Source organism: Protopterus annectens, chromosome 15.part0 (assembly GCF_019279795.1).
Source record: "Protopterus annectens isolate FY-2018-M chromosome 15.part0, PAN1.0, whole genome shotgun sequence".
NCBI classification, from domain to species: Eukaryota; Metazoa; Chordata; order Ceratodontiformes; family Protopteridae; genus Protopterus; species Protopterus annectens.
Window position 1 is genome coordinate 366,664,552 of NC_056749.1, and position 19,639 is coordinate 366,684,190.

Genomic DNA, 19,639 nt, shown 5'->3' on the forward strand with positions numbered 1-19,639 from the left:
AGTTCCAACCGTAGCCAGGCTTCCTCAATTATCTCACTTTCGGTTAGAGATATATTGATAGCTTCCCATAAATCTTCCACTCGAAAGATTTATTTGAGTAAGTGGAATCGCTTCTCATATTGGGCACAAGGAAAGGACATAGATCCTTTCACCGCTTCCATCCAACTAGTCCTTGATTTTCTAGCTGAACTCTTCCATGCAGGTTCATCTCCATCTACTCTTAAGGTTCAATTGGCAGCTATTTCTAATTTTCATGTGGGCATTTCTGAATCTGCCCTAATGTCCCACAAACTTTGCAAAGCCTTTTTGAAAGGAGTTTTTCTTCTCAGACCTCCTATAAGAAATCCTCCTTCTCCTTGGGACCTAAATTTAGTTCTTGCTTCTTTGATTCTTTCCCCTTTCGAACCTGCAGCTTCATGTTCCTTGAAATTATTATCATGGAAAACTCTCTTTCTGGTGGCTATCACATCAGCTAGAAGAATTTCAGAACTTCAAGCACTCAGTTGTCGTTCTCCTTATCTTTTGTTCCATAAGGACAGAGTTTCCTTACGAACTAACCCGTCCTTTTTGCCTAAGGTGGTTTCAACATCAAATCTAAACCAAAGCATTGACCTCCCTGTCTTTTTCCCAGATTATTCAAATAGGTCTGAACAAAAATTACACTGCCTGGTTGTTCATCGTCAATTAAGGTACTACTTGGACAGGACGAAACAATTCAGAAAATCTGATCAGCTGTTTGTCTCCTATGCGAAAAGCAGAAAAGGACTTCCAGTTTCAAAGGTATCATTATCCAGATGGCTAACGTCTCTGATTACCCTTGTTTATGAGATTAGACACCAAAAACTGCCTAATAAACCTAAAGCCCATTCCACCAGAGCTTTGGCTACTTCTTTAGCCTTCCAAGACAGACTGCCTATTGACACCATTTGTGCAGCGGCTACTTGGGCTACTCCTCACACTTTTATTTCCCATTATAAGTTGGATTTAGCTTCTAGGCATAGAGCTAATTTTGGTTCCACTGTTCTCAGGAGTCTGTTCCGTTAGGCCACCCAGGACAAGGTGCTAGGGACGCGGTCCCATCCAGCAAGAATGAAGGCGAGATAGACAACTTAACATATAGAAGTTATGTTCTTACCATAACGTTCCATGTTAGTTGTCTTCTTCTCGCCTTCTTCTTCGTCCCCTCCTTCCCCCTGGCCTGGACAGACCTAGAGGAGTTGTGATCGTGACCTCTCTTTCTACCACCTCTTTCTTAGTCATATGCTATTGTGCATATTTCTTATTTCAGGATGTAGGTCACCCTTTTCCTCCTGCTGTTAGAGGTGGATTCTATTTACAGTTATACTGTTATTGATATAAGCTGGGTTAGCTTACAAACGAGATCTGAGGTAACTCTCGCCTAGCATTGTGGGATATAAGGGGAGCCTCGAGCCGGTGGAACCAACTCTCGAGCTTTTAGAGTGGCAGTCGGGCCGAGGTCGGCTCCGAACCCATCCAGCAAGAAGAAGGCGAGAAGAAGACAACTAACATGGAACGTTATGGTAAGAACATAACTTCTATTTTGTTCTCTTTGTTTGTCATAGGGATTTATGTTAATTTGCTGCACTGTTTCTCACTAAAAGTGGAGGCTGCTGTAGTCATCCCCAGTGATGCATCTCAATTATTCTAGCAGCTAGTTTAGGGGACTAACGCTTTGACTTGTTAATGAGCTGCTTCCTGTTCCAAGGGTATAAAGATTGAATCTTTTCACCTTCATTTACCTACTGTGTAACCCTGAGTAAGTTACTTAATGAGACAGTGTTTTTAGGCAATTAGGAATTTGGTTAAGGGCTCTTAATGGTCTCGTTGACTGCATATCTAGTAATTACCTGTGAACCCATAAACTTAGTCAGACAACTCTGTTCAGATTAGGGCCAAACTAGCTTCAGATTTCGATTGGCTTTCTTCTCAGCTCTTAAGTTATGGTCGCATTTATCTAAATACCTAGCTGCTCTGATCTTCTTCTGCTATGGATTCCTGTCACAAGACAGATTATATCTGGTCTAGTACCACATTTAAGCCTTGCTCTTGTCACATACTGTGTTGTAAGCAACAAAGCACTCTATGGTTAGATTTTCTGCAAGTAGCCAGTGTTTAGAAGGCAACTAGAAATCCATTTATATAGTTCAGTGACTTGTATTATACATACATGAGGTTTGTACATTTCCAGTATGTAAAGTGGAAAGATAGAGAGACATACACACACACACATATATATATATATATATATATATATATATATATATATATATATAAATATATATATATATATCCTTCTTCTTCTTTCGGCTGCTCCCATTAGGGGTTGCCACAGCAGATCAACTGTTTCCATTTCCTCCTGTCCTCTGCATCTTGCTCTGTCACACCAACCACCTGCATATCCTCTCTCACCACATCCATAGACCTTATCTTAGGCCTTCCTCTTTTCCTGTTACCTGGCAGCTTCATCCTTAGCATCTTTTTCCCAATATACTCTGCATCCCTCCTCAGCACATGTCCAAACCAATGTAATCTTGACTCTCTGGCTTTGTCTCCAAACCTTCCAACCTGAGCTGACCCTCTAATATACTTATTCCTAATCCTGTCTATCCTCGTCAAACCCAGTGCAAATCTTAACATCTTCAACTCTGCCACATCAAGCTCTGACTCCTGCCTTTTTGTCAATGCCACTGTCTCCAATCCGTATAACATAGCTGGTCTCACTACCCTCTTGTAGACCTTCCCTTTCACTCTTACTGGTACTCGTCTGTCACAAATTTCTCCTGACACTCTTCTCCACCCTGCCTGTACTCTCTTCTTCACCTCTCTTCCACACTCACCATTACTCTAAACTGTTGATCCCAAGTACTTAAACTCATTCACCTTCGCCACCTCTACTCCCTGCATCCTCACCATTCCTCTATCCTTCCTCTCATTCACACAAATATATTCTGTCTTAGTCCTGCTGACCTTCATTCCTCTTCTCTCTCTCTCTCTCTCTCTCTCTATATATATATATATATATATATATAGTAAATCAGAATAGTGCAATGGCTTTTTTTTGACATTTAGTGATGGTCTCCAAGATTAAATGCATTAGTTAGACTAGGTGTCTTAGTCCCTGCTATCCCTGCAATCTGATTGGCTGCAATGTGCTTTCATGAAACATTGCATTATTCATTTGTCAACAGTCTCGTGTGTGTGTGTGTGTGTGTATATATATATATGTGCGTGTATGTATATATATATATATATATATATATATGTACACACACACACATGGAACATAGCATTGCCTAAATGAAAGAAGTGTTAAGGAGTTGATTAGATTCAGAAAAATGAATCACACTGATACTTCCACACAGTCTGATTGTGCCACCCTTACAAACCCTGAACACATACAGCAGTATAAAAATCCATATCTAGAAAAAGTTTACCAGTCTGCTGTCAGTCTCCTGCCCCCAACACATCCACACATAATAAAACTGTATAATTAAATCAAACTTGACCATTTTTAACTTAGAAAAAGGAGGATGCAAACCATACTTTCTTGTGTTCATGTATGTCACAATATCTTCAAAGTAAGCTGCTTTAGTTGCCCAATGTAAGGTGAAACTCCAATGGCAAAGGAAACATGCCAGACTCCTTTGGTGGAGCACAACTGAAATGAACAGACTGGAAACAGCACAGCTAAATAAACAAGTATAGTTTAATTCAACTATACTTTATTAAACTAAACTTGTATAAAGAATCAGATATCTTTCTTTTTATTCCTAAATTGTTAACAGATAAAGAGAGAAAGAAGAGAGTACTATAACATGATCCTCAGCTATGGCGGTAACAAATTACTACACTGATTAAAAGTCTAGTTGGCAGAGGCCTAGCCAAAGTTCAAGAGCACAGCACTTAAAACATGCATGCATTGATGATGGGTCAAATCTTTTCCAGCTATTGCAATGCAAATCTAAACTACTAAAGCAGCTGAGATGGTGCTGTAACATCATTCCTACCTTATGATTTTTGATACAGTCAACATACAAATGAGAACTGAGCATATGCATCAAGATAGTAACTCGAAATTTTACTTAGGAGCAGATTATCTTTTACAATACAATGCTTGAAAGTAGCCAAAGAGGGAAATACAAGACTACTACAGTATGGCACGTAACAATTACTCAAAGTAAACTGCTATACCTGTTAAGAACCTCATAGCATACAAATTAACAGAGAGGTGCTTGAATGTACACAACCATAACTTATGAACTCAGTGGAAAACAACTAGAGTTTGAGAAGTGTATTTTTCCTAGTATGAGCATATTATTCTGAATGAAGAGCATCTAGGAATGTTTAAAGGGACCTCTAATTCCTGGAGAAAAAGAGCATATTGTACCAGGAGGGACTAATGTTATCCGGCATATTGGCTGAGTGCTTGTTTGTGCAGATTGTGACATCAGTGAATTTGTGGAGTACCCCATAATGTTATAAGTACGATGCACCATTTCATATACTCCAATGTAATGTAAAGGGTTAGAATAGTTACAGTATTATGCAGAGATTAAGTATATTTCTATCCCATGCACTGCAGCATGTTACTGCACACATTATTAGCCACAATAAATTTGCTCCAACATATAGCATATGCAGAAGTAGGTGTAATACAATAAACTTTGTTCAATAATGTACAGTGTTATGGAGTGAAGTACCATTTTCTCTTCAATGTCATACAGTGGAAGTAAGAAACCTACCATCTATAAACTTTTTATTTATAGGACATATACTAGCACTGGGTTTTGCTTTCTACAATGGTTATTAAGGATTTGTACACGTGAACAGCATACAGTAGGGTGAACATAGATGATGTTCTTCATCTCACATTGCTGCAGTCCTTACACTTGGGTAGTCCGCTGTCCTCGGTCGGCCCGAATATCAAAGTATTAGGCTGACGTCGGTCAAGGCGCTTAAGACTGACATCAGGACGTCAGGGTACAAATGCGCATGACCGACGTCATATCCTCAGTCTTTTTTGCCGCATGGTCCGATGCAGAAGCAGCGTTGCAAGTGCCGTTCGGCGTTCTGAAATTTTGAATCGAGTTTCAGACCGAGTCAAAGTTGGCTAAGTACCCCGTTGGGGAATATTTTAGTTTTTTCTTGCTTCAGTGGTTTACCGGATGTCAGAAAAAGTGAATAACTGTATTTCTTGTGGGAAGCAGATACCGCATAGGGATTATCATACTTTGTGTATTCCTTGTTTGGGGCCTGAGCACGACGTTGTTGGGTGTCGCTTTTGTGCTAGGTTCAATAAGCGCACTATTAAGCGAAGGTTTAATTGTGCCAGGTTGGTCTTCGGGAAGCGGTGCAATTATAAGATGCCGTCGGATGCTCCGACGCCCGCTTCTTCGAAGAAGCGCAAGGACAAAGCAGCTAAACCCAGGCTAGAAGAGTCGTCCGTACCGGACGCCGGTTCTTTAGAGGCATCAGTGGAACCGGTGGTTCCGCCGAAGGCTTCTCTGGAGTCCCAGGGGGAGACTTTGATATTGCAGGATGTGGCCTCTCAGGAGGCAGGTCAGGCTGAAGGGGCTTCTCAGGTTACTGTACTCCCCTCCCTTCCTAGGGTGGTTAGGCCCTCTCCTTCTGTTTCCAAGGCTTCTCCCAGAGGCAGGCCAGGTTTAGCTTCTGTTGGTGTCAATCCTAGTTCAGCAGGATCTGTGCCCAAGAAGCACATGCTTAAAATGGCAGAAGATTTAATTACTTTGATTAGAGGTTCTTTGCCCCCTCCTGATAAGAGGCCTAGGGTGGAACCAGAGTTGGGGAGTTTTGAGCAGGCTTTGGATGTTTCAGAGTCTTGACTGAAGACTTGCAGGAGTACTCTCCTTATTCTGATTCTGATGCAGATGATTCGACTCCTTCTGCTTCTCCTCCAGAGGATTTTTCTTTTTCAGAGACTCTTCATTCCATGAGGGAACATTTTAAGTGGGAAGGTCAGGACTTCTCTGATTCCAGGAAAAGGCTTAGGAATTTTTGCTTTTACCCCAGCATAGGCCTTTGGCTATACCACCTGTTCTGGATGTTGTGGAAGATGTGTTTGCAGAGGCTTCTCTTAATCCTGATTCTTTGCCTCCTGCTCCTGTTAAACCGGATAGGTATTACAGGGTGCCTGAGGCTCATAAATATCTTTATAAGAGTCCTAGGGCGGACCCAGAAACTGTTAGTCAGGGACCTAAGGGTGTCAAGGCCTCTGTTGTAAAAAACCCGGTTCCTCCAGATAAAGAGGCCAGAGCTTTGGATAGATGGGGAAAGAAAGTCTATACTTCTTCCACCTTAGCTATGAGGGCATTGAATTGCCAGTTTCACATGTTGAAATATCAAAACTATCTTCTTTCTCAATTGAAGTCTAAGGTAGATGCTCTGGCGGAAGGCATTGAGTGTAAAGAATTACAAGATTTGGTACATGTCTCTGAACAGGTGGGTAAGCATTCTTTACAATGTGGTTTTGATGCTGTACAGGCCTCGTCCAGGGTGGCTGCCACTGGGTCAGTTCTTCGTGAGGCACGCCTGGCTGAGGGATCAGAATTTATCTGACCATGTTAAGACAAGGATTTTGGATGCTCCTTTACAGTCTGATGTGTTGTTTGGTTCACCTGTGGAATCAGTCTTGAAGAAAATGGAAGACAAGGCTAAGTCTATGCAGGCTGTTAAAGATTTTTTGCAAGTTCAGCCTCCGAAGTTTAGTAGGAATTGGCCTGCTAAGGGGTGGACGTACCCTTCTTATGATTCACAGTCTAGGGGTAGATCTAGACGTGGTAGGGGCAGAGCTCAGAGCTCCTTCAGACCGAGAACATGGAGTTCACCTGCACAATCTTCGGGTGAGGGCAGGGGCCAGTCCTTTCGTAAGCAGGCCCAATGACCTACCTTTTCAGCTGCCAGATCCTTCTTGCCTGGCAGCACCTTTGGGAGGAAGGTTGGCACTCTTCAAGGAAAATTGGAGTTTGATTACCCAAGACAGATGGGTATTGGATATCATACACCAAGGTTACAGGTTTTATTTCCATACCTTGCCTCCTTTCAAAGGCATGCCGGACGTTCCTCCTCAGCAAAGACTAGAGGCAAACAAACAAATTTCTCTGCTGCTCCAAATAGGGGCCATACAACCGGTCCCTCTGCCAGAAGTGGGCCTAGGATTTTAGTCTCGCCTGTTCCTAGTACCAAAGAAGGGGAACACGTGGAGACCAATTTTGGATTTATCTATCCTCAACACTTATCTGGACATTCCCAAGTTCAAAATGTTGACGTTACAGCAGCTTTTACCTCTGCTGGGCAAAGATCACTGGATGGTGACTCTGGATCTCAAGGAGGCTTACCTTCATGTTCCTATCAGGCTAAGTTGCAGGAAGTATCTCCGTTTCTGGGCTGGGACTTCTCATTATCAGTTCTCTGCATTGCCCTTTGGCTTATCTACTGCGCCCAGAGTATTCACGAAGGTTCTGGCTCCAGTGATAGCTTTCTTCAGGCTAAGAGGAATACAGATCTATCCTTATTTGGACGATTGCCTGATTCTGGCCCAAGGAAAGGACGAACTTCTTCATCATTTACAATATGTGATAGCAGTGCTAAGATGCCTGGGGTATTCTGTGAACGAAATAAAGTCCAGTCTAGTACCCTCTCAGGACATGTGCTTTCTGGGTGTGAGACTGAATACAGCATCCCAGATGGCCTTTTGACCCCGGACAAACAAAAGAATCTTTCTCTGTACTTCCATCAATTGTCTCATCAGTCCAGGCTGACTGCAAGGACAGTCCTTCAAGCCTTGGGGTTCATGGCATCTTGTATTTTGGTGCTTCCCAATGCCAAACTGCATATGAGGAAGCTACAATGGTATCTCAAAAATGTATGGACACAGCACTGCCAAGATATGGACACTGTCATTCAGATAATACCTTGCATTCAAAAGGAATTTTTGTGGTGGGCTCAGGAATGTCACCTAAACAAGGGACTCTCTGTGACCTGGCCAGAGGCGAGTCAGATTCTAACGACAGATGCCTCAGACAAAGCTTGGGGAGCTCATCTAAATGGAAAGTGGGTACAAGACACGTGGCCTGCCAGACTTCAACATCTACATATCAACTTGAAGGAGATGTTAGCAGTCCAATTTGCATTAATAGCTTTCAAGGATTTACTTCTTCCAGGGCAGGTGTTGGTTCTAACAGACAACACAACTGTCATGTGGTACATCAACAAGCAAGGGGAACACATTCTTATCCTCTATGCAGACAAGCAATGATTTTGTGGGAGACTGCTCTCAGTTTACAGCTAAATCTTCAGGCAAGGTTTCTGCCGAGCACAGAACTCCTTAGCAGATGTGTTGAGCAGACAAATTATGGATCCCCACGAGTGGAAATTGGATCCTCATGTATTTCAGAAATTGACAGTGTTATGGGGAACTCCAGACATAGATCTGTTCGCTTCTCCACTAAACTACCAGCTGCCAAAGTTTTGCACAAAAGGTTTCATCCCACAGCTTGGAAAGTGGATGCTCTTTCATTCAATTGGAGCAATCTTCATGTGTATGCCTTTCCACCTCTGCCTCTCCTCCCAAAGGTACTCCTGAAGGTCAGACAGGACAAGCCAAAGATGATTTTAATAGCTCCAGATTGGCCTCGACAGCACTGGTACCCATTACTGAGAAGTCTGGTATGGGAGCCTCCATGGCCTTTGCCTTCGATTCCACACCTGCTGTCTCAGGAGAACATTTACTCAATGTCAAACTTCACTCTCTTCACCTAACAGCCTGGCATATTCTGTTTTAAACCCTGAAGGGTCTCAGCTTCCACAGCAAGTTTTGAATGTTATTTTGGAGGCCAGAAGGCCTAGTACAAGGAAAGTGTACGCAGATAAATGGAAGAGATTTTTATTTTGGAGTACAGCAAAGGAATTTGATGTTTCTAAGCCTAATTTAAGTGTGGCTCTTCAATATCTTACTGAGTTACTGGACAAAGGTTTGTCCTTCTCTTCTATTAAGGTTCATGCTGCAGCAATTTCTGCTCACTATGACTGTGACCCACCATTGTTTTCTCATCCTTTGTTTAAGCAATTCCTTAGAGGGCAAAGAATATAAGACCCCACGTAGAGCTCCTACTCCTGCTTGGGATCTCAATTTTGTGTTGGAGAAACTCACTCTACAACCTTTTGAGCCTGCAGCTACTGCCGAGTTGAAATATTTATCTTGGAAGACTGCTTTTTTGTTGGCCATTACCTCTGCGAGAAGGGTTTCTGAATTACAGGCCCTTATGGCGGTTGAGCCTTTCTTAATTTTCCATAAGGATAGGGTATCTTTGCGTACTAATCCTTCCTTTATGCCTAAAGTGGTTTCTAGTGTGGCTTTAAACCAAACCATTCATTTGCCTACTTTTTATGCAAACCCCCAAAATAAAGGGGAAAAGATTTTGCACACTTTGGATATACACAGACAGTTGCGATATTATTTGAGCAGAACTAAAGGGTTCAGGCAGTCTCAGCAGTTATTTGTTTCATTTGCTTTGGGTTCTCAGGGCAAGCCTGTGTCAAAACAAACTATTTCTAAGTGGATTGGGTTTTGTATTGCTTTCTGTTATTCCCATCATGGTAAGGAGATTCCAGCTGGGATTAGACCTCATTCCACTAGGGCTACTGCCACTTCTACAGCTTTTTTAAAGGGGGTGGCAACTAAAGATATTTTGGAGGCAGCTACTTGGAGTTCAGTGCATACTTTCTCTAAGCATTACCACCTTCCACTTTACTCTAAATCTAGGGCTGGTTTTGCCACTGCAATTTTACAGGGCATTTTGGCAGCTCCTACTGCTTTATAGTTTTGCCATCCTCCCTTACCTCTGCTTTGGGATTCTACCCAAGTGTAAGGACTGCAGCAATGTGAGATGAAGAACATAGTACAGTTTTGTACCTACCATAAATGTAGATGTTCGAAGATCCACATTGCTGCAGTCCAATTTACCCTCCCTCCTTCCCCTCTGTAGTTAGAGGCGGTTGTGTGGTTTGAGTTGTAAATATTGTGGATATTGTATATATTGTACATAGGATTAGTGCAAGGGTGGTTGGTTGTTTTTTGCTGTCTTTTGGTTTTGACCTTTCTTTTTAGGGTCTTCTGACATCGGGGGCAAGAAAAGACTGAGGATATGACGTCGGTCATGCGCATTTGTACCCTGACGTCCTGATGTCAGTCTTAAGCGCCTTGACCGACGTCAGCCTAATACTTTGATATTCGGGCCGACCGAGGACAGCGGACTACCCAAGTGTAAGGACTGCAGCAATGTGGATCTTCGAACATCTACATTTATGGTAGGTACAAAACTGTACTTTTCCAATGAATTGTATTCATCAGAAAGAGGTAAATGAGAGTGTAACTCCAAAAGCTGCAGAAGAGTGGAAAAGGGTGATGGTTCATCACTTATGACATTGAATTAATTATTACTTTTTAGAAGAGAGAAACGTATAGTTCACTACTGTGTACTATTTATAAAAATGGATGAAGAGGTTTACTACTATGTACCACATAGAAAAATGGAGAAAGTCTTTGCTTTTGATTTTGGTCACACAGTAAAGGAAGCCAAGGTGGTATGCACTGACCTGCAGTTCACAGAATTTGATAATTTCAAGTTTCTTACAGTCCTGTGAGAACTGACCTCTAGATAATCAGATATACTGCAGATTTTGAAACTCTTTTGCAACTGATTACTAGGCTGGTTAGGCTTCTGCTCCACAACAGTTTAACATTGCATGATGTTCCTCTACTTCTCACATTTCTCATCTTCCATGTTTGCTTTTTACCTCTGGACTTCAGGGCCACCAGTCTTCCACCTGTTGAAATGGTTAATTTTCAACAAAATGCAAGATAGAGAGGAGAAGGCGATAGAGATATAATGCATAACGAGCAGAGGAGATTTCTTATGGTTTCATTTATGCCTTAACGTAACGCCAATGTGCTGAGTAATGTATTGGTAGGTAGGTGGCCCAAATGGGCATTGCAGATAAGCTTTCACCATGTCCACTGTCTCTCTAAACTAGCTACCACATTTGCCAGCACATTCCATCCTCAACTGTGCTCTGCACCAGAGGTGAGATATAGAAGTGCCCCAATGACACCTGTCAGACCCTTCCCTTGGCAAGCAGGAAGAACCATGGCATTCTTCTCTTGACCCACATCAGCTCTTCCCACTAATCAACCATGGGTTATCCAGGCCATTGTCAGGATGTTATCTCTCTTTGCCAAAGAACCAGCTCGGACTGTAGCATAATTACTTCAGTAAAGAGGTTGAATTGTAAAATAAGGCCTATAACAGCAACAACACATACCTGCTGCAGTTGTAATTACCTTGTATTTAATGCTAGTAAAAGTAGCACAATGAGGCTTTGTAAAAAGGATAAAAAATATGATTACAAAATAAATGGTCAAATAAAAAAGAGACATCTTTAAACAGCTAGATACAGGTGCAAAGACAGTTTAGTTCTTGACTAACCCATGCCTACCAGAAATCAGAAATATTCTTTAGCCCATTTATCTAGTCACTTCAGAGAAATCCCTGTGCCTTACTATATACCCCACTGATCTGTTACCTGTTAATGATTACAGACTTGCATTATCCAGCCTTTAAACAAGCTGCCTGAATCAGCTTCAAAAAGTATAGTTCCTAAGTAGAAACACAACAGGTTTTAGAAAATCTACATTCTTACCTGATAATGTTGATTCTGAATAAGGTTATCTGCATGACGTTCCTGAAATAAAAAATACATATGTTTGTACGTTTAAAATAATGTCATTTTGTTTGCATACTTAATACTTTAACCTTTTTACATTAAGCAAGCAAAGAAATCAAATAGAAAGGTGTATACACAAATTTGTAAATGCAAAATCAGCTTTCATTTCTTTTTTCTCCTCTTAGTCCAGTTTACTTGCCTAGTCTCAAAGATGCCCCCCCCCTTTCCGACCTGCCCAACCTCAGTCTTTCTTTCTTAGTGACAAATGAGTCACATCTTAGCCAGGAACATTTGTCATGTCATTTATGCGTAGGATTTGATTCCAAAAGACAACCCTGGAGTAGCTGTTTAGTGAGTTGCATAAAGTGGATAGTAGTATGTACATATTTTGAAAACTTAGACAAGTCTGTCAGATGCAAGGTCTCACAGAGAACAAACCCTTTTTTTGATAACAGTGGTACAAATAACTAGTTGTTTATCTCAAATGACTCCTGAAATATTTTTTGTTTAAATTTTGCCAACAAATTGGCACAGAGTGTAGATATCTGCAAATATATAATTCTCTAACAGTCACAGATGTTTACATTTGATTTATAAACACATTTTATTGAAAAATAAAGTTAAAAGTGTATTGTTTTATGGTTGTAGGTGTTGTGTGTGTGCTTTATTACAAAAGCAGTTTCAGAAAAAAATCATAAAAACAGTAAACGTATCATAAATGAAACATTTATTAAAACAAAGGGGAAAAATCTCAAATTGTGTTGACAAAATATGCCTTGTGCCATAAGCTTGATGCATTGCCTTCCCTGATGAGGTATAGTTTTCAGTAGGTCATTTCACAATAAACAACCCTTCCACAGTGCAGCTGGCAAGAGGCATACCGTGGGAAAATCACCCTTGATAAGCAGAGTGTCCAGTTAAGGCATGGACTTTCACACAGACTGGGCAATTGTTATATGGAGCATTTAAGGTCAAAACAAATTGATCTAAAAGTGGAATGCAGCCATTACAAAAAATAAAGAATAGGTGTGATATTATCAAACTGTGATCATTCTATATTGGCTTGTAACCTGTTGAGTTTCACTGTAGGAACTCCTAGATAAAGGTCTTTATGTTAATCAACTCCTAGATAAAGGTCTTTCAAATTGAGAGGTACAGAAATACAGTGGGTAAGAATATTTTACAACAGGATCATTTGCTTAATCCTTGGAGATTGTCCTGAGGTAGTAAAGCATCATTTAGTTATGACTGGCACCTGGTTCTTTAGTATTCGACTGGAGTTAAGAATGACTCCCAACTTTCATACATAACTTATGGAGCTTAATGAATGACCCCTTTCGTAAGCTCAGCGGATGAAATAGGAACCCTTGATGCACCACCTGAATATGTTGCCGTCATATAAAAAAGGGTTTAGAGTGAATACTTCATTAATCTTACTTGTTTAAGATACTGGAGAGGAAAGAGTAATACACCCATCTGCATTTTCAGATTCAAGCATAAATGAGGTTTGGGGACAAACCAATTTGTCTAGGGACATCTTTGGCAAGGGTATAGAGAGTTAAATGGGGTGGCTGTTTTTTAGAGAATGGATTTGAGGTTATGGAATAGAGATATCCTTGTCTAGTTGGGAAGGGAAGGGTTAATTTTTGAGGGGGCATTACAGGAAGTGAGGTAGATGTAGGTTGGGACTTAGGAGTTTTAAAGGAGTGTAGCATTAAAAAAACCCTTCCTTGTGGAGTATTTGCATAAATCACTTGTCTGAAGATTGATTTGGGGCTGTAGGAGATAAGCAGAAAGGTTGTGAGATAGGACAGGGTGAAGAAATCAATGAGGAGTGTAGCGCAGGGGTGTTGGTGGGTAGCTTAGAGTCATTAGTTTGGACAGATGTTATGTTTTTTTCCAGGGTCAGTGCAGATTTGGTTACATAGGTCTAAAACTGATAACTTAGGTTAAGGCAGGCAGATAGTTCTTGGGAAAGATAGGAGTGTGAGGTTTTTTCTGGTGGGTTGGGCTGTGGGATTGATGTGGACTTATGTGGGGGCCTTCAAAAATTGGTCTTTTGGTTGACAAGGGGTAAGATGGTAATGGGTAATCAGTTTATACATGTAAGGAGAAGGGCACTGTGTTGTATGGATTTTCCAGGTGAGAGGTTTTCTGCTCATTCTTTCTGTATTGGTAGGACTTTGGATTTGGTGAGGGAAGGCAGGTCTACTTGAGGTCATCCAGAGAGTGGAGAGGTGGTCTTCAAATGTCTTTTTATCTTATATTAGGTAATGGATTCAGTTGATAATTAATCCTTTTTTTTTGCCTTTCAGGAAAGGAGATTGTCATCTTGGGACATGCATCTAGCCATTAGGTGGCAAAGAGAGCAACAGTTAGGATGGATGGAAAGGACCTGGGTTTGCATTGATTGGGATGGACAGGTAGTTAGCATAGGATTAGAGGTCTTAGGTGCTTTCAGCTTATGAATGAAATTGAAGTGATATGGTCATGGATGGAGTGCCAGAAATACTGGTGATACTTTTGGCTGGTAATGATTTAGGGTCAATTCCTAAGATCCAGTTGGTGGATAGTGTGGTGCCCCTGCACTGGTCAGTAATAAAGGAGCCTCAATCCTCACCACTAGCACCAGTGAGGGACGTACACATTGGGAGGATGACAGGTACACACACAGTAAAGTACAATTTCCCTTAAGAGCACACAGAGATCACAGTCAGTCTGGGGCTGGTTTCTGCCTCTTTCTCCAGATCCCCAATAAGACTCCCCACTGGCACAGCTATAGGGTTAAGATTTCAGCTGAGTGGTCAAGCCAAAACCTCCAGCATGCTCTCTGTCCAACCAGTGCTTCGTTTCCCTGCCCAACTAGCTGACACACATACACACACACACTTTGAGATGTGATTTATATACAAACACACAGACACTCCTGGGGAAGGCTGGCACAGGTTTACTAGCTATGCCCCCTTCTGCCCAGACTATAAGGTAGTTATCCCTGCCACCAACCACTACTTATCAGCTAATCTGAAGGCCTGTATAAGGGCCTTATAAAGGATGCCCAATCCTACTGTGTAATGTTACTATTATCTAAGTGTGGCCAAGACTTTCAAGGCTATTTAGGTGTGGCCTGTACATTGTCACCACATACATATGCAAGTACTCTAAGAGATTAAATATCTCTAAACAAACTAGCCACAATTAAAAGGTTTAAATATATTTAATAATAAATAATAAAAAAATAAGACAATACTCAAACAACACAGCAACTACAGAGTTCAGAATCACAGGAAATATTTTAAAACAACATTGCAAGACAGTCTCAAATAAATACAGAAAACATCTAAACTAATCTTTACTATCTATATCTAAATGCCCTAAATAACTTACTTACAGAGCAATACAAATACAGATGAGAAGTGCTGAATGGATATTTCTAGACCCAAGACAAGATACAAAATGGCCAGTCTCTGAGTGTGTTCCCAAATTAATATCAAACATTACTGCTGGGTTAGCCTGGATGACATCACTCTGCCACCTGCCTTCAGTTCCCAGGCTAACGGAAACTTAAAATTTAATATATATCTTTGAAAAATACATATCTCTCAGATGTTTGCCTAGAACTGGAAGTCGTAAAACAATTAACACTTTTACATTTGAAACCTAGTAATTATTTCTGTTTCCAGATGATAGGAAAACCTTTAGCTCTAGACATTGTGTTTGCTTGCTGCACTAAAACTGAAATAACACAATTGTTAAACAATTTATTTAATTTATTGAAGTTTTGCAAGTTAATGCTGTATGTTTTCCAGTAGGGTACACTGTGGTTATATTCTTGAAGTTCAGTACATAACATACAGTTCTCTTATGTTTGTAAGACAAGCATATGAATCATATTACTATTCACAAATTAATTTTGATTATTTAGAAAATTTCAGATAGCTGGACTGGCAGCATTTCCCTGGTATCACATTTCTCCACTCCTTGAAAGCTCAGTCTAGTTTTTCAAGTGACCCTTGAGAAATGTTACTTGACAGGGTTGAGCCTATCTGAGAATAACTGACCCCATGGCCTGTCTTGAGATTCCAGCTGCCTTGGCATTGATGACACCAGTACCATGCTGCACTGTCTCATCATATGCCTGCAACCCTAGGCTCCAGCATAGTAATTTGGGATTTTCCTGGCTGGCTGCCTGTAGCCATAGATCCCCCTCAGACTCCTCCTGCAGTCCACTGCAAATACTCAACACAAGGGCCTCCATATCAGGGTAAGGTTTCATCATGTTAACATGGTACAATTTGTGCCCCTGCCTCCTGCCTAGCAGGTCTACCATGTAGTTAACATCACTGACATTCCTTACCTGCATGTAGGGTTCTTCCCAGGCTGCCTGCAGCTTGTTGTGTCTGACAGGAATGAGAACCATTACCTGCTTCCCTACAACATACTCTCTAGCTCGAGCATTCCTGTCATACCAGACCTTTTTCTACTGTTGAGCTTCTACCAGGTTCTCCTGGGCCAATCCTATGAGTTCCCTGAGCCTTGTCCTGAGATTTAGGACATATGCCACAACAGACATCTTGTGACATTCACACTCACCCTCACCCTCCCATTCATCTCAAATCAAATGTAGAGGTCCCCTCCCTCTATGCCCATACAGCAACTCAAAGAATGAAAAATGTGTGGATTCCCGGGGATCCTCTCTGTAAGCAAAGAACAGATGGGGAAAATATTTGTCCCATTCCCTCTTAAACTGGTCTGCAAATGCCCATATCAATTTTTCAGTTTAGAGTTTAACCTCTCAACAAGACCATTAGTTTAGGGATGGTAGGGGGTGATTGTTAGGTGCTTCACCCCACAGTACTTCCACAGACAAGCCAGCAGTTCTGACATGAAATTGGCACCTCTGTCAGTCAGTATTTCTTTTGGGAAACCTACCCTGCTGAAAACCCCTAACAAAGCATTTGCCACCTTTTCTGCCTCAGTGGAGGACAGAGCCAAGATCTCAGGGTATCTAGTAGTGTAATCTACTACCACTAGGATACACTTTTTCCCTCTGGAACTTTGGGTACTCAGAGTCCCCACAATATCCATAGCTACCCTCTGAAATGGCTCCTCAATCACAGGCAAATGCATCAAAGGAGCTTTTACCTTGTCTTCTGCCTTGCCTACCCTTTGGCACTGCTCACAGGTCCTGCAGTACCCTGCTACATCTCTGGAAATCCCAGGCCAATAAATGTTTTGCATAATATTTCTCTTTGTATGTTTTATGCCCATATGAACTGCAAAGGTAATATGATGGGCTATGGCTAGAAGTACCCGACTGTAGACTCTGGGCACAACTACATGCTGTATTCTCTCACTCTCTAGCCCTCCCTCAGGGGTCCACTCTCTATACAGTAAACCTTTGTCCCAGTATACAGATTCTCCCTTCCCTTGAGAATCAGATGCCTTACTAGCTACCTTCCTCAGGCCTTGTAATGTTGGGTCTGAGAGCTGAGCCTGTCTCAACACTTTCTTTGCAACTCTTCTCAGGTCCCCTTCCACAGGAAGTCTGGCATCCTCTGACAGCGGTGCCTGTCAGCCTGGGTACTATTGCTCACCTCTGCCTTTGCAGTCACTCTGTCCAAGAAAACATCAGTACCCACAAGCAGCTGTAGCTCACCTTCAGTCTCACTGCTATAGGGTAGCTCACTCCCTGAAGTTACCACCTCACCAGTCCTGGCTGCAAGTGTGAGGTCTGTTTGGGTCTCCCGCAGACTACCAGACCCACATGCATATCTCCAAGCCTGACTGTAACTGCATGCACACATGGTACTGCATTATCAAAATCATCCCCTATCAGGACATCTGCAAGGATATCCTCACACACCTACTTGCTTGCTTCCCTTTTCACCCTCCCAGTCAAGGTGAACCCTAGCCAAAGGTATTTGGAATGGGGTCCATCCTAAGGCTCTGAATGGAGTAGACTATCCAAGCAAGAAGTGGTCCTCTGTAACCAGGGCAGGCTTCACAATAGTTAGGTCAGGGACTGCCTCTCTCTCTTAGCCATGGCTTCTTTCCCATTCACTAAGATAAGATATATCCTCTTGTAGTAGTTTGGTACCCTTGTTGTCTTGAGACAATTTACTGCTGGCATTTTGTCATTCCCACTTACTGGCTCTTACACCTTTTATTCTTTTCTCAAGGGAAAGATACAATCTTGCCAGCAAGACAATGTTTCTTAATAAAATGTTAAATAAAGCTCATATGAGACAAAGCCTGAGACCAAGGTTAGCAAAAGTAAATAAGGAAAATTACTGGACTGAAGCAATATAATATGTTGTGTTCAAGATAGCAGTTCAGTTAAGGTTAGTTAGTTCGTTCGGCCTACATTAGAGACACTCGAGCTTGAGTATGGAAGTCAGGTCAAATAAAGACTGTTATAATTTACGTTATTCAGGACAATCAGAAGATATGTGCAGAAACACAGAATATATTTAGCAGCACTGCTGTTATCAGAACTGTTAATGAGGCAGTATTTGGATATTGTGAACATCTAATAAAGTCTTATTAAATAAACTACAGTGTTTGGTAAATTCATTCTGAAAAGTACACAAAACTTGGACCATAAAGGAGAGACTGCCACCTGTTAAGCATGAGTTTGGGTAATTAACAGATAAAGACTTTTGGCTCAGTCTCATCTCAGTGTTTCCAGCTAATTACGGTACAGTAATTCTTACAATGGCACCCGAACATGCCTACTGTCTGAGGAGAGATATATAATTCTTGCAACCCAGCAAGCAGCTACGCACTCAGACAGTACTACTTAATGCAGAACAGCACAGCAGATGACCTCCACATATAATATATGCAGCTGTTAACCAAAGAACGCAGCACCAGTGTTTACTTCAAAAAAGCCTCAAACAACTTCAGCAAACCAGCATTAAATCAAAGCAGTGTTCCTTCAGAACATAAAAGACATTATCCAGTTAACAGCTATCTCCACCAACTTTCAAGTATCCAGTGTGACGTCATATAGCCAAAAAAAAAATTAATAAGCTGCAGATGATGCCTCACATTCTTCCAAATCCATAAAGTTATGTAAGGCTTTATATGCATTTCTTATTTACCAGCTGAAAAAAAAAGGTTTGAATTAATCCGCTAAAGTCGTTTGCATGTATACATGTCAAGTAATACTGCTACAGTTAAAACATCAGTAAATTTTTGGTTTAAGTTTAAAAATGTTCAAGGTTATTAGTTCAAGAATGTTAAATATTTCTAAAGGCAAAAGGGTTTAAATCACAGAAGCATGTTTATGAGTCAGCTTCTGTCACTACGGGTTTAGACTTAATCCTTGCATGAATGCTTCAGCACATAGAATTTAAGATAATACTTTCAGTTGTAGTATAGTTTCACATTCAGATGTTCAGAATGTAATACAAAATACAGAAGTATGTTGCAGTATTAAACATACAAATGTCAACACAGTCAATGTACTTAACAGGCAGGCAATGTCTCAAGTTCACATTACTTCATCTAGTTTCTTATTTTCAGAATCGAGTGCAATGTTTGCACTGAAGGGAGTTAAGAGGAATCAGCATGATTTTAATACAGTAAATTGCAGTATAACTGAAGAACGTGCTTCGGTGCTAAGTAAAAGAACACATTCCGTAGCTATCTGTAAATAGAGCATTATTATTTCATTTTTAAGGTTAAAAAAATAACAATATTTCATTGTTTACAAACAAATCAATTTCAGTTACATAAAGATCTTTATTAAAAAACACAAATGCAGTTTTGTCAAAATTTAAAAGGCCAAAGATTATAGCAGCTAACAGTTCGAAGTGTAGCAGCTCTGTACTAAGTATAAACATGTCATATGCTGTTTTAGACTTCAGTAACA

At 41.0% G+C, this 19,639-nt stretch overlaps 1 protein-coding gene across 1 annotated transcript in view; it reads right to left on the reverse strand.

Moving 5' to 3' along the window:
* TRPC5 (transient receptor potential cation channel subfamily C member 5) overlaps window positions 1-19,639 on the reverse strand; it is a 2,601,559-nt gene that overhangs the window by 235,714 nt on the left and 2,346,206 nt on the right. Inside the window, exon 9 of the mRNA XM_044057112.1 lies at window positions 11,740-11,781. Within this exon, the coding sequence (XP_043913047.1) occupies window positions 11,740-11,781 (42 nt within the window). The remainder of the gene's footprint in view (window positions 1-11,739; window positions 11,782-19,639) is intronic.